The sequence below is a fragment of the Populus alba genome, chromosome 7 (assembly GCF_005239225.2).
Source record: "Populus alba chromosome 7, ASM523922v2, whole genome shotgun sequence".
Classification (NCBI taxonomy): Eukaryota; Viridiplantae; Streptophyta; class Magnoliopsida; order Malpighiales; family Salicaceae; genus Populus; species Populus alba.
This window is the reverse complement of record NC_133290.1, coordinates 1,500,540-1,514,808: the sequence shown is the minus strand read 5'-3', so window position 1 is coordinate 1,514,808 and position 14,269 is coordinate 1,500,540. Positions and strand designations below refer to the sequence as shown.

At 36.0% G+C, this 14,269-nt stretch overlaps 2 protein-coding genes across 6 annotated transcripts; one reads left to right on the top strand and one right to left on the bottom strand.

Annotated features, from left to right (window-relative positions):
- LOC118059597 (BTB/POZ and TAZ domain-containing protein 3) lies at nucleotides 1-4,457 on the top strand. 4 transcript variants are annotated; one of them, XM_035072502.2, is made up of 7 exons: nucleotides 1-231; nucleotides 359-445; nucleotides 1,196-1,586; nucleotides 1,949-2,079; nucleotides 2,284-2,590; nucleotides 3,364-3,677; nucleotides 4,197-4,457. In XM_035072502.2, exons 3-7 carry the CDS (start codon nucleotides 1,245-1,247, stop codon nucleotides 4,324-4,326), a joined length of 1,224 nt encoding a protein of 407 aa, XP_034928393.1. In that variant the 5' UTR covers nucleotides 1-231; nucleotides 359-445; nucleotides 1,196-1,244; the 3' UTR covers nucleotides 4,327-4,457. The 4 variants fall into 4 exon arrangements, with proteins under 4 accessions (XP_034928393.1, XP_034928395.1, XP_034928397.1 ...); XM_035072504.2 differs by having other exon boundaries at nucleotides 1-274; XM_035072506.2 differs by lacking the exons at nucleotides 1-231; nucleotides 359-445 and adding an exon at nucleotides 454-746.
- A 2,513-nt stretch (nucleotides 4,458-6,970) lies between these two features.
- Nucleotides 6,971-13,105, bottom strand: LOC118059596 (formin-like protein 2). Of its 2 annotated transcripts, XM_073410476.1 has the most exons (5): nucleotides 12,691-13,105; nucleotides 10,680-12,567; nucleotides 10,332-10,534; nucleotides 9,345-9,589; nucleotides 6,971-8,083 (listed from the first exon to the last, which is right to left on the bottom strand). In XM_073410476.1, the coding sequence occupies exons 2-5, from the start codon at nucleotides 12,242-12,244 to the stop codon at nucleotides 7,247-7,249; spliced, it is 2,850 nt and encodes a 949-aa protein (XP_073266577.1). In that variant the 5' UTR covers nucleotides 12,245-12,567; nucleotides 12,691-13,105; the 3' UTR covers nucleotides 6,971-7,246. The 2 variants fall into 2 exon arrangements, with proteins under 2 accessions (XP_073266577.1, XP_034928392.1); XM_035072501.2 differs by having other exon boundaries at nucleotides 10,680-13,105.
- Between the last annotated feature and the right edge of the window lie 1,164 nt (nucleotides 13,106-14,269).

Below are 14,269 nucleotides of genomic sequence, written 5' to 3'. Positions count from 1 at the left end.
GAGAGTCGTGCATCATTTGTGCCTCTTGTTTTAGGCACCCGTCTCTTCAATGCTCTCTGCTTCGCTCCTCCCTGTCCACTTATTCCTGTGTCAACACTGTACCCCTTTTAGCTTCTTCTCTGTTCCTTCTGTCTCTATCAGCTCACTATACTATTAAAATAAAAAACCCACTTCTTCTATAAGCAAATTTCATTTCTGTTATGCCCACATGATCAAGAAGACATCATTCAGGTTCTCTCTGTTTTTTTTTTCTCGGGAAAAAAATATTGAGTTTGTAAGTTTTGAGTGAATTCTTTGGCTTAAAGATTAACCTTTGAAGAAAAAGTATTTAAGATTGTGGGATAATTTTTTTTTTCAGGTGCTTTGGCGATACAGTGGTAGTGTATATGTAAGTATTATACAGTAAAACTTTCCAGAAGATCAGCGAATCTTCCAGCTTTTAAAGGTATGGTACATTACTTGGTTACTATTTTAGTTCTGCTTGGTTGCTGAGGAAATTCTAGGAAAAGAAAATGAAGAAGCAATTGCAGAAGGCTCTGAAGTTCATTTCTTATTGCTTTTATGGTTTTTTTTTTTTTTCTATGTATAATGCTTGATTTTGCTGTCCAGATATTTTTTTATTTCAATTTATTTTTATTCTGTGTATAAGAAAATGCAATTTTTAGTTTTTTTTTTTTTTGTCGTATTTTCTGCTTTTTGTGAGAGCTGGAGTGCTTTTAAAGCAGGGTTGAATGGACACTGATAAGGTTTGGACTTTTTATTAAAAGAATTATGTTATTTTAATCATTTTTTATATATGCTGCTTTCTTTATTCTTTTTACCTTTATTTTATAATCATGTTTATTCTTTATTCTATTATTTTCTGCAACTGATTCTTTTTCCTTTCGATGACATACCTTAAACTTTTGATTTGTATATTGTTTAGTTTGGTTTGGCGTTCTTTGTGAAGCAATCTTGGGCCAATAGTTCGATGTATGATACCATCTTCAAACAAAACTTAGGCAGTCTATGTATTTGGATTAGTTTCATACATGACTGTTGTAGGATTAATATTTACTGTAAATGCCGAATCCCTTCTCTCTTGGGTTTTTTTTTTTTTTTTTTTATGGACCCTTTTCTGCATTTTCGTTTAATTTGTTTTTGTTGTCCACCAACAATTATACGTTGCTTGATTGTTTAATTTAATTTCATGCAGATCTTCTAGCAAGACTTTACTTTTACACAGCAGAAACCACAGATAACTTATGGCTTCACCGTATGTCGATTCTCCTTGGCTCTGTGCTGCTACTGAATCTTTTGGTGGATGTTTCAATGCACAGATTGAGGAGGTCAAATCAACCAATGTTTTAAATGTGCTGGAAGCTCCCACATCTTCTGTGTATGATACCCGTAACATCCCCAAGCCGCCACCTTATCCTAATACAACATCTAAAACAACCAGCCATTGTAAGAGGATCTCAGCGAGGTGCTCTGTTCCAAAGGAAACAAAAGATACATGGGACAGGCTATTCAAGGAAGCATATGGTTCAGATGTCTATATTATCACAGAGAGCAACTCGTGTATTCCAGCTCATTGCAATGTTTTGGTGAGTTAATTAGACTTCCTTGACATATCTATTTACTTGGAAGTATCATTGTTTTCATCAAAGATGCCTGCTTGAGTAAAGGAATTTTACTTCATATATCGAAATGTAAAAGATTAAATAGGTATTTGCCATCTTCTTTAAACCTGATGCATTCATTAAGGCGTTTCAATATTGTTGCCTCTAGAATATAAAAAGATATGTTTTTGCAAGTTTTCTTTGATAAATGGAGACAGAGGGGCAGTATAATGAAAAAATTCGTAATCTTTATCTTGAATAAACACCTGGAGTTGATTTATAATCACTAAGAAATTTAGGTTCAATGTGGTGGCTGGGTTTAATATCTGTAACTTTTCCTTTTGCAGAGTATTGTGTCGCCCGTGCTAGGGACTATCCTGCAGCAGTCAAAAGTTAAAAATGGAATTAGATACATCAGCATTCTTGGTGTACCTTGTGAAGCTGTCCACGTGTTCATTCGGTTTTTGTACTCATCCTGGTATCTTCAAATATCCTTTTCCATATATTCTTCATCAATAAATTTCTCTGGGACTGTATCACTGATGTAACAGCGAATGTTATGTAATCTTGTTATTTTTTGTTTGGAACAGATTCAAATAGAAATGCTTCCCTTTCTGGTTTTTCACTGTTCTAAGGTACTCTGATTTAAATAAAGATATCCATTCTTGATATTCTAATGCAGCTATGAAGAGGATGAGATGAAAAAGTATGTTCTTCATATGTTGGTTTTGTCACACTCGTACTCTGTCCCGTCACTGAAAAGAGTTTGTATAGACCTTCTGGAGCAGGATTGTCTGACCAGAGAAAATGTGATAGACGTGCTTCAGTTAGCAAGGAGCTGCGATGCGCCACGACTCTCCTTAATTTGTGTTCGTATGGTTGTGAAGGACTTGAAATCTGTATCATCAACTGAAGGTTGGAAAGTTATGAGGCGAGCTAACCCTGCCCTTGAACAAGAGCTTGTAGAATCTGTTGTCGAAGCAGATTCGGTAAGTCAATTCCTGATCCTTATATTGAACAATAATATAGAATATGCAGCAAGTTATTTTAAGCACGTGGAGAATTACATGCAGTTTAAGTTGTTTTCACTTGTTTAGACCATAGATGACATGCTACAAGCAAGCACATGAAAGGTTTTTCATTCTTTTATTTTTATGATCCCAATTCAAGGTGAGGAAGCAGCAACTAGTGGATCTTCACATGCCTAATTTAACCATTAAAATTGGAATCCTGTAAATTCAGCTTTTTGGGAAACATTGGCATTAGCCACGTTGTATATGGTGGATGTCACCTTGAGAAGAAGTTGTCTAAGAAAAAAAAATGCTTCAAAGTGGAATTTCTTCCGGTTCCAGTCAGGAAAAGGCTTTTCATCTTAGTCTGCAGTAGTGGTTGAGTCTAGCAGCTTGCTTTGCGGTGAAATAACTATGTGGTTATGGATGAGTCGAGGAACATGTTCCCCTCAGTGAAATGTCTACTTGGTAGTCTTGACATCAGTCTCCCACCCTTGTATTTTTTGAAGCCTAAATAAAATTCAATTGTGCTTTTGAAATGATATTTACTATCATGAATTAACTCTAGTAATCAGTTGGTCTTGCTGTTTCTGGACCCCTTCTTTCTTCATTTTCTTTTCCTCAAATCAATGCCCATATACAAAGTCGTGATTCATAATGTGTGATCCAAATTTTACATTATCCGGTACAAGCTGTAATATTTTTTGTAGTTCAACTTCACAAAATGGAATCTGAGTTTCACTTATTTTCAGAGAAAACAAGAGAGGCTGAGGAAAATAGAAGAGAGAAAAGTATACTTGCAACTGTATGAAGCAATGGAGGCCCTCCTTCACATATGCAGGGATGGGTGTAGGACAATTGGACCTAGTGGCAAAATGCTAAAAGGAAGCCATGTTGCCTGCAACTTTCCTGCCTGCAAAGGACTTGAGTCCTTAGTTCGTCATTTCTCCAAATGCAAGTCTCGGGTCCCAGGTGGTTGCATTCACTGCAAACGCATGTGGCAGCTTCTCGAACTGCATTCTCGTATGTGCGATGAGCCTGATTCCTGCAAGGTTCCGCTTTGCAGGTGAGAATGAAACTTGCATGTATCATTTGCCTCCATGCCTTTATTTTCAGGGTTTCAAAATCCATTTAAGTGAGTATGAAACTTGAACAAAAGGAAATACTAGAAGCCAAAACAACACAGTTTTCAAAAGACAATTACACTTGCTGGAATCCTATTTTGCTCATTAAAGAATTTGAATATCCAAATATGTCCTTCCATGTGGAATCTGACAAGCTTTTTGTCAGATCTGCGTTGTGTTTGTGTAACAGTACAAATTAGGCTCATTTGTTTTGATTAACTTTTTTTTCCTAGATTCATTATCATACTGAAGATTGCATTAAAGCTCCTTTGTTGACATTGATATTCCCATGAAAACTTTTCACGGATTCTTCTTTCTACTTGTTCGGTTGGGGTGATGGGAGCATATGATAGCCTACTTGCTTGATTTGAGCAGCTGATATGTTCAATCATCTCCTCAAATCAAGCATTGATATGCATATGCTGCAGTATCTTGATAATGTTCTCTTTCCATGTTGATAGGCATTTCAAGGAAAAAATGCAGCAGCAAACAAAGAAAGAAGAAGCTAAGTGGAAGCTGCTGGTCAGCAAAGTAATAGCAGCCAAGAACGCCTTGGGTCCATTCTCAGCTCGGCGTTTGGATTTATTCTGACACCGTTACTTCTTTTAACCTTGTATCTTCTTGCCATCAACACAACCAGGCCATTGTTTTGTATAATGTAATGGCAACTGTAAGATAGAAACAATAATCGGCGAAGTGGTTCGACAATGTTTCTTGTACAAGCTTTGTATCTTCATTACACCTTGCTAGAAGTCCTTTCTCTGCGTATGATTAAAATAACGAGGGGGGAGGAAATATTAACGTAAAATTTACCATAGGGACTAAATCATAATATATATTTTGAAACATTAAGGGCTAAATTAAATTGAGTTCAAACTATAGGGACTAAACAAATGTAAATTACTCTTATTCGTTTTACCTTGGGGTTCACAAAAAAATTCATCCACTTTAAATTATTTATTATTGATGAATTTTGTTATGGAAGTATAATTATAAAACTGGGATTGGCATATATAATTAAAGATTTAAAAAAACGAATAATCAAGAAGATTGAATCGAAATATTTCGATTTTACTTGGTTTTGAAGATTTCAATTAGATTTATAAGCCCAATGCTTCAATTCTCTTTGAAAACTGATTGACATTAGTCTACCTTTATTATAGGAAGTGCTGATTTATAGGGTGTATATTATTATAGCAATTATGTTTTACCATACTTAGTGTATAGGTTGAATCTTGTATTGTAATCTTTACATTCATAATTTTGTATATATATATGTTCTCAAATGAAAAGCAGATTAGATGAAAAAACAAACCCTCTTTCAGAGAAGTATTTCATTTCCCAAAAACTGAAGGTACTGCAGTAATTTCAAATATATGTCAAACTTTGTGGTTTATGCAATTATGATGTTCATTAGTCCTAGTGTCTACCCTTAATCTCATGTTTGAGAAAAATTCTTATTTATGGCTGCATAGATGAATAGTTTTATCGTTTATGTTTTTTAGTGTTTGCAATCTTGTTTGTTGGCTCTGAAAAAACTCCACTTGTTTCCATGATGGAAAAGCAGCTTGCCTGTTTCCATTAGATTCTGACATTTTTCATTTCTGTAAAGCGATTATGCTCTTCCCATTATCTCTATGTAAATATTAGATACAATGCTTAGCTCCTAATGTATTCTCAAAAGAAGTTCGTGCTTGTTATGAGATAATTCGTATCAAACCTTTAAAAATTAAACAGTTAGGAATTCAAATCTTACAACCTTCACTTTTAAATTGGGATAATTCTTTCACAATAATCAGCAATAACTACAAATCTTGATGTTAATTTTCATCTAATCTCATAAGAACGTTAATGGCCTTCAGATAAAGCCATCTTTCAGTGATATTCTGCTCTTACAGGTTGCATTTCAAGTTCAACCCACTTGATGTTTTCCTAGTCTTACATTTTCTAAAAAACTCAGTAATTTTTTTTTTTTTTGTTTTTTTTGGGAACTCGTTTAGCAGGGACCGCTGATCCATCAGATACAGTTGCTCTGTAGTAAATTTAACATCGTTTAGCAGGAACTCGCTCATGGTTCAGGGACAGGAGAACCTGCTCGTGCTAGCCAGATCTCACCGGAAACCGAGCAAAAGAAATTGCTTTGGGAAGAGGCAGAAAAAAGAACAAAGCTGAAGAGAAAAGAGAATCTGAGAATGAGGGTATGGAAAGGCCCGATGCATTGTTGGCTGAAGGGCAGGTTTTCAGTGACATGCCAGCATTGGCAGACAGAGAAGCATTCTTATACAAAGATACTCGCCCTTAGAACTCTTTTATTTGTCAACCACAGCAAAGGAACGTTCATGGCTGTATTAGTCGAGGATTGTTTATGCGCAAGGCTTGAACTGACCTTCTCAAATGCTTATGCATTTGCTGGTGCGGCACCCTGCTTTTTTGAAGTTGATGATGTTGATTTCCTTAAACCTGCAAGTCTCAACCCTCTGCCTAGTATTATCGCCGTTTGGAACAGATTTTGAACTCAATTTCCCGGGGATCATTTGGAATGCGTTTCACTTTCTTAGATTTCTTAGAGTCCTTTTCATGAACGCGGGTCAATTATATTTTTAAAAATTTTAATTTTTTATTATTATTAAAAATTATTTTTTATATATTTTAAATAATTTTGATATATTAATTTTAAAAATAATTTTTAAAAAATAAAATAATATCATTTTAATATATTTCAGAAAAATACTTTTAAAAAACAACCGCAATTACACTCTCAAATAAATCTTAGTAATGTTTATATTATCCCCACTTGGTATTTTTAAATTGTTTTCTATTAAAAAAATAATAAATTTATATTTTAAAAAGATAGGTTTCTCAAACCTTAAAAATCATATCCCTAACCCTAAGAAAATTTTCAATTTGAAATTTCTAAAAAACAACTAGAAAATCTTATTTATATTATCATTTAATATATTATCATCGAACTCGCCAAAACAAATCACGTATCAATTTGTTTATTTTTTTCTACAAAAACAAAATTATTAGCAACAAAAAACAATTACATTAAAAAACCCTCTTGGGCCAGTTTTCTAGTAAAACTGTAAGATGCAGTTGGAAGCACTCTTACATATTTTCTGTTCAAACACAGTGATGTGACTCAGTGATTACTATCATTAGACTTGCAAAAACTGAAAGAATAATAAGAGAACAGTATTTAAGAAATGATCAACATTGCTTCTGCTTCTAACACTGAACAAAATACCTTAATTTAGCTTCTGATAGATTTACATGATAGGTCAGAATATGCTGCCATTACTTCTTTATTATGTCCTGACATGATCCCTTGGGTATGTTACACATGAAGTAAACAAATCCAAAATCTTTTGAGTGAATAATATATTTAGGTACAAAATAGGAGGACAGCCAAAAAAATCGGTGACGGGCTAGATGCAGAAACTCAATTCAAATAGTCTGCTGCACGCACCACCAACTTCCATTGAGCATTCCAGTGAGAGATTCAGCAGAATCACATGGAGTGTTCTAATGACGATGAAGATGAACTTTCATCATCAGAGGAACCATAATGATGCCTTCCAATGAGACCTGGAAAAACTGGTGGAAGCGTTGGGTTTGAAGGCGTAGGACGGGCTGAGCTGCATATGGTCCTCTCATTGATCTTTCCGACTTCTTTGCATACATGATCAAGAATGGATAGAAAATCCCTCACCACCATAAAAATCCGGAAAGGGCGAGCTTCTTCCTTGGCTGAGTTCCCATGGAAATACTCAGTTATTTCCTTCACCAGAGAGAGGGCAGCCTTTTCTTGTGCTTGAAGCATTACAATTTCTTCTTCTGCCTTCTTCATGAACCCATTCATGGACTCTGAGAACCTCCAGCTACTCTCCTTCAATGCAATTTCTTCATTTAATTTCAGAACTTCCGTAATTTTCGCAATTCCAGTTGCAAGTTTTGCAACTTCACTGCCAAGCACATCCGAATCCATTGCAGCAGCTTTCTTTACATTCGTAAGCTCTCCACCCAAACCTGAAACTACTTGCAGACCAAGCTTCCTAAATTCAACTTCATCCTGGAATGCAGATTGTTGAGTTTTCTCAGCTGTTTGATTCTGGTTTGTACCAGAAAGACGAGAGCCTTCCAATCTGATGATTTCCTGTACAACAAAATGCAAGAGAGTGGTTTTCCCATCAGTGCCTTTAATGTCAACAAGCTTAAGAAGCGTGTCAAGCTTGAAGGCATGTGCATCGCCACGATTGGTGCCAACATTCATACGGTTCCCAGTCTTGAGAACTGCTTCCAGAAGTTTCAAGAACATTCTGCTGTTCCTCAATTCTTCGCAAGCTGCCTGTAGAACAAGGAAGAAACATGAGCAGTAGCTGGAAGATTGCAGCAATAGGAAATGATAAACGAAATCCATGTGCTCAAGCAGAATAGATAATGAACTGCAAGAGAAGCTCTTCAATGGTATCCAAGTCAAGAAATATATACAAAAAGAACAATCTGAAAAACCCAATTTGATCCTTGTCATTCTACATTTGAAGCCAACTAAATTATGGTACAGTGTTTGGGAGAAAACTGGGTCATGTTGGCATATATTGCTAATGTGTTATAAATTTCTCCCCAATGGAACCAAATCACTTGATAATGAATTAGAGGTAGCACTCCATCCTCAAGGATCTTGGTGAAGGAAGTCACAACCCTCTGGTATGACATAAAGAAAGTTTACCTGCCCAGGAGGCTGGCGACGTTACTGCCTTCAGAAAGTTGTGCCCGCTTAAGAAGTTATCAAGATTGAGTTCAGGCCACTTGCTAAACGTGAACTACACACTACCATGCAAGTTACAAACCTCACATCCAGTTTCTTCCAAGGTGTTTTATGCAGAGGTTAAGTTCATTTAGTTGTACATTCAAGAATGTATTCCAGAAGCTACTTCAACTTCATGGCATGAAATATCAAGACTATATAGGTGTTTGGGAGTATTGTAGTGATTGTTTTTCAAAGTACTTTTCGCTCAAAAATATATCAAAATAATATTTTTTTAAAAAAAAATCATTTTTGACATCGAAATGATCCAAAAACATGAAAAAACTAATTTTAAGCAAAAACAAGTCATTAAACACTGTTTGGAATGCAATTCCCAATGGCGCCTAAGAACATGATGCCAGTCCTATGGTTTGAACTGCAATAACCATCACAGGATGAGGTACAAACATCACGCAGCAGCAAAATCATAAACATCCAATTCATGATCAAGGCAGAAGGGAAGGGGCAAAGATTCTACACAGAACGGATATGAAAAATTCAAGGCAAAAGGCTATAAAAATGAGAAAGAGAGATAGAGTGACTAAAATGCATCAAAACATTTCTAATTTTTTAAGGTTCATCTTGATTTTTGGCAGATCAAGAGTGATGCAGCCCTTTTGATCACCACCATCCATGATTAAAAGTAAAAATGAAATTTATTTTGACAAAAGTAAAAAGTAAGTAAGAAGGTCTATAAAAAGCATCAAACAGAACAGCATACCTGCTTTTCATTATCAGCTACATTACCACGTATGATATATATATGAAGAAAATAAAATCTACAAGCCAAATGAAGAATTACCTCCAGTGTTTCAAAAGACCTCTTCAGGTACTCAACTTCTGAATCAAAATTAGTAATATAAAGCATTGCATCAACCCTCTTAAATGCAAAAGGAACATCAAGAACTTCCTTGAGGAATTTCTCAGCAGGGCCTAGCTTGAATGGTGATTCATCCTTGAAATCTTTTAATTTGTATTCTTCTTCTTTAGTCGGAGCCATCCTTAATAAGCTTTCAAGAAGCTCTGTCCCCAGAGTATCTAAATTTCCTGTTCACATCAGCGAAAGGTTTAGCAACTGCATTGCTCTTTCTCACCAATGATGCGCACACAAAAACACACTCCTCATTGTTATTAGTGTTCTTCCAGTAGCAGAGGGAGACATTATCTAAGTAGAGACAAAGATTGACCCTTTGGACGAACAAGGGAAACGATGTCATGGGAAAAATAAGATCCCTCTATGAGCAAAGGTTTTACATTTGCACTAACATTACCATGTTATATAAAGAGAGACTATTATTTTCTCAACTTCTGCTAATGCATATTACAAAGAAGGGACCAAATAGAATTATAATTAACCAACCAATAACATAAAGTCACTTAATTAAAAGCATTCAGCATTTTGAATTGCTTTGTGGCAGGCAAAAAGCTTTCGTCTAAAAAGCATCCCTCCACCTCCTTAATTTAAGACTCTTTCTCGAGAGAGTACCACCACTGCCAAAGGTTTTGTCGCTATTGCTGGTCAAAGAAATGTGACACATCATCCAAAAGAACCCTTAATATGTGCCAACTTCAAGCCTAGATATTTTGAACATTTTGCGTGGGGAGAAATTTCAAGCCAACCTGAAGGGAAACTATAGGAAGCAAACATTGTTTACGGTAATAAAGCAGGCATTTAACAGTAGGACTGACTCCAATACTACAGGCAGCGCATGCATAAACAAATTTGAAATGCATTGAAGGGATAATTTCAAACAATCCAAAAAAGGCTTCTCTATATTTCTGTTTTTACCTTCCAAAAGGGCATCACAGACTTCTTCAATGGTCACATTAAGAGCCCTCAACAAGATTGCAATATTCTGGGACTTCTTTGGATCAAGCACTCTATTCTCCTGGTTCAGCAAAGGAAGGGATTGGCGCCTTCCATTGTGATCTTTCACATTAAAATTGGGATTGTTTACCATAAAAAGTGTCTCAATCATTTCCTCATTTAACCTGAAACCAAAACCACATTCTACAAACTTACAAAACCATTTCAACTTAACCAATGAAATAAAACAGTAGCTTCTTGACAAATCAAGAAACTATCAAACAAAATTCAAAAACACAAAAAGCTGAAAGGGGTTTTAGTATATCTCACTGAAAAGAGCTAGATTTTATCTGATCCCACACCATAGCCCGATCAGAGCTTGCTCTAACTTTATCCCAATGTAAAGGCTTCAACTTCGGCTTCATGCTCTCCTCATTCCTCTCAACGCTACCACTGCTTTGCATTTGCTCATTGGCCATAACTGGCATTGCATGATCTTGAACCAAAACAGGCTTTGCAGGCATAACAAGAGCTGGCGGCCCTGGAATCCCCAAATTCACTTCCTGAGCCATTCTAAACCCCACTGGCATCTCCCAAAATCGCGATGGTGGAGGTGGAGGTGGAGGCGGCGGCAGTTTTAGTGGAACAAATTGTTTACCAACACTCACTGGAACCTGCTCATTCTGTCCTGAAAAACACGAATTTAGCTCCTGAGAATTCAACGTCTCCCCTGAATTTCTCCCAGATGATGATGGAGAAATGGACGGCGAGGATTGCTTAACGGACTGAACTGGAGCAGGAAAACTAATAATCGTATCAGGAGACTTAGATTTTCCACTTCTATGGCTAGAATTAGACACTGGAGACACACTGCTGGAAACAGATTTTGATGGAGAAAAGGAATTTGATAATGGATACGAAGCAGTCCTTGAATTAAAACTTCTAGACCCAAAAATCTCTCCTTGAATACCTTGAATCACTCTTCTAGAACTTGAATCAACACGAGCCGGACTCTCATGACTAGCCTCTTTCCTCCCAGAAGACCCTCTCGGAGAAAAGAACTCTTCCTCCCCGGTATCACTATCAACTTCATCTTCTTTACTTGAACTAACAAGAACTTCACCACTTCTATAAGTTGGTGTGTAATTATGTCTAGGCAATGGTGGCAATGGCCTCAGCTCAGGTGACCCAAGTTTTTGATAATGTGAAGAAGATGACGATGATACACCAGTTTTAAGAACCGCATTGCTGGTTGAAGTTGGCTTGTCTTGATCATCGATGCCAGCTCGAGAGTTCACTAATGTACCCAGGTAAAGAAACTCTGAGCTTGTGCTTACAACACCAGGACGGTGTGGAAGCTTTGGAATCTTTGGGGAACCATCAGATGGGATAGTGTTTTGGGGGTAAAGGCGGAGGCTTTCTGATCTTGAACCCTTTTGAGGACTAAAAGGCTGGGCTCTCCTGCGAGAATAGATGAAAAAGGCTGATAGTAAAGCTAAAAGGGCAGCGAAAAGGAGGGAAAGGGAGATGGAGATGGTGATAATGAGGTTGTGGTGAGGAGAGGAGGAGTGGTGAGGGAAGACGAGGGAGGAGATGTTGGCAGGGAATGTAGCAAGTGTGGAAGTGGGAGGAGGTGGTGGGGGTGAAGGGAGGGTAGGGAAAAAGGGCTTTTGTGGATTGTTGTTTTTGTTGTTTGGGGTGGAAGTGAAGGGGTATTTGGGTTGGGTTTGAGGAGACAAAGAGGGAGGTTGTGTCGGTGGAATGGCGGTGGTTAATGGGAAAAAAGGTTGGTGGAGGAGGTGACGTTGGCGAGTGGTGGAGGTCGTGGTGGTGAACAGAAGGAAGAGAAGGAATAAGAGAGTATTTACTGTAAGACTAGAACTAGTATTGGCCATTAATGTATGTTTTAGAACGTAATTAAACAGAAAGTAAAGACATACACTTCAGACACCAACAAAGTTGTCTCTCTCTAAACTTAAACGTCTTTGCCTCTCTAAAACCAGAAATACAGTAAGTTGAAGGAAATGAAGTGCTACAAGGGGGCCAACGAAAAAGAAAGAGGGGACTTGAAATCGTTCACCTTGACGGCATTGCTGAGAGACACGGTGATGAAAGTTCAGTTCTTGGATTGGAATTCTCCACAAAGAAGAATAGGCAGGCAGGAAGAGTGAAGAAATTGCAAGACAAACTCTGTTCTCCTAAGCAAAAGTACTTCCTTCTTTAGTGGACACGGAAAAGAATTGTGGTTCCAGAAGTTAGAGAGCCAGGTTCTTGAACTTGAGATTGCAGAAACAAGACACTAAGTTCATGAAATGTGAGGTCCAGGAAGAGAATGTCTTACCTCTTAACTCAAAGAGCGATAGAGAGAGAGAGAGAGATGCTACATGGTGGAGGAAGAAGAGAACAGTAGGAGAGAATTGGACTGGTAGTTCAGATTTTCAAGGCAAAACAGCTAAAAGAAAAACCCCATTGGACCATTTTACATTACCCTTTTCATTTTCACCATTTTCACGGCTCTAGAATGAGTTCATGAAGCTGGAGAGTGCTGTGGTAAGGTAGAAATCCAAGTTAAGCTGATGAAGAAGAAATACCACAAGAGGTTAAAAATGACTGACACATTGAAATTTTGAATCATTATTGTTGGGATTTGGTCTGCTTTACGTTTTCCTTGTATGGATGTAAGATTTCTGACAAAATTATCATTTCATCAGCTAAACAGTAAAAAAGATGAGCTGTTTACAGTGCTGTGGAAGTGAAAGGAGCCATGGAATAATGAGAAAGCAAGGCTCTTTTTCACACTTGTTGGGGAAAAGTGTTGTGATTTTAGCTTTTGACTCTTTTAACTGTGGATACTAGGGGGATGCTGGTGTCCAGCTGGAGAAATTTTGGGTTTTTCATTGTTTCTGGTTTGCTGTGCATGGATAATGTGGGAATTGGGAATTCATTTCTTGGTTCAAATTGATTGTTCTCCCACAGGAAGACTAGTAGTGAGTTTGTTTTTCTTTAAAAAAAAAAATTAGATTTTTTGAATTTTTTTATTTTAAATTAATTTATTTATAATTTTAAATCATTTAAATCTAATATGATATAAAAATAAATTTTAAAAAATATATTACTTTCATATATTTTTAAGAAAAAATATTTTTAAAAAAAATTACTAATAATTACAAAGATTACCTAAATATAGAATATTGTACATAACTAAGCTTTTTTTAAGCCCAGATTTACATCCAATAGCATATTTTATTTTTTTAGAATGATGAATTAAAAGATAAAAAACTTAAGTAAAAATGGTCGGTAAAATAAGTGATAGCTTTGAAATTTGTTTGAAAGTTCATTGTAATCCCTTTTTAGTTTTAGATATCAAGGTAATTAATTTTTTTAATTTTTAAAATTTTAATTTTAATACTAACTTTTTTTTTAGTTCTTTTATGGCGGTGAAGAAAAAAAGAATCATTGCATTCTAGTATAAAGAGAAAAGGTTCTCGTTGGAGATGTTTTTTACCCGCAAATACATTCAATTTTTTTGTCAAATAATTCCACACGATAAGAAAAGTTAAAATTATGTGTTTTTTTACATTGAAAGCACCTAAAAAACAAATTTGAGCTTATGAAGATTTTTTATCTCGGGTTAATTATGAGTTTTTGAGTGATTTTTTGTGTTTTTAAGTCATTGATTGGTTTAACAATGTTCTAATAATGTTTTCCATGTGTTATGCGTAAAAAAAATGGTTAAAATAGGTTAGTAGATGAAAAAAAATGAGAACCATCTAGAAAATTATATACAATGTATCATCTTCCAAAACAAATAATGCGTTGTCTTTTTTTTTTTTGTTTGCTATCATTGTTTTTTTCTTTTTAATGTATTCAAATAAAGCCAATTTATTTTGCTAGTTGAGATAATAAGTTGTCAAAATGTT

Bases quoted from the DNA above. Each gene is read 5' to 3' on its own strand.
- LOC118059597 (XM_035072502.2), top strand. From the start codon at position 1,245: ATGGCTTCACCGTATGTCGATTCTCCTTGGCTCTGTGCTGCTACTGAA. The intron at 1,587-1,948 runs GTGAGTTAATTA...TTCCTTTTGCAG, and splicing joins CAGCTCATTGCAATGTTTTG to AGTATTGTGTCGCCCGTGCT. The intron at 2,080-2,283 runs GTATCTTCAAAT...ATTCTAATGCAG, and splicing joins CGGTTTTTGTACTCATCCTG to CTATGAAGAGGATGAGATGA.
- LOC118059596 (XM_035072501.2), bottom strand. From the start codon at position 12,244: ATGGCCAATACTAGTTCTAGTCTTACAGTAAATACTCTCTTATTCCTT. The intron at 10,535-10,679 runs GTGAGATATACT...TTTTGGTTTCAG, and splicing joins ATAAAATCTAGCTCTTTTCA to GTTAAATGAGGAAATGATTG. The intron at 8,084-9,344 runs GTAATTCTTCAT...CTTGTTCTACAG, and splicing joins GGTCTTTTGAAACACTGGAG to GCAGCTTGCGAAGAATTGAG.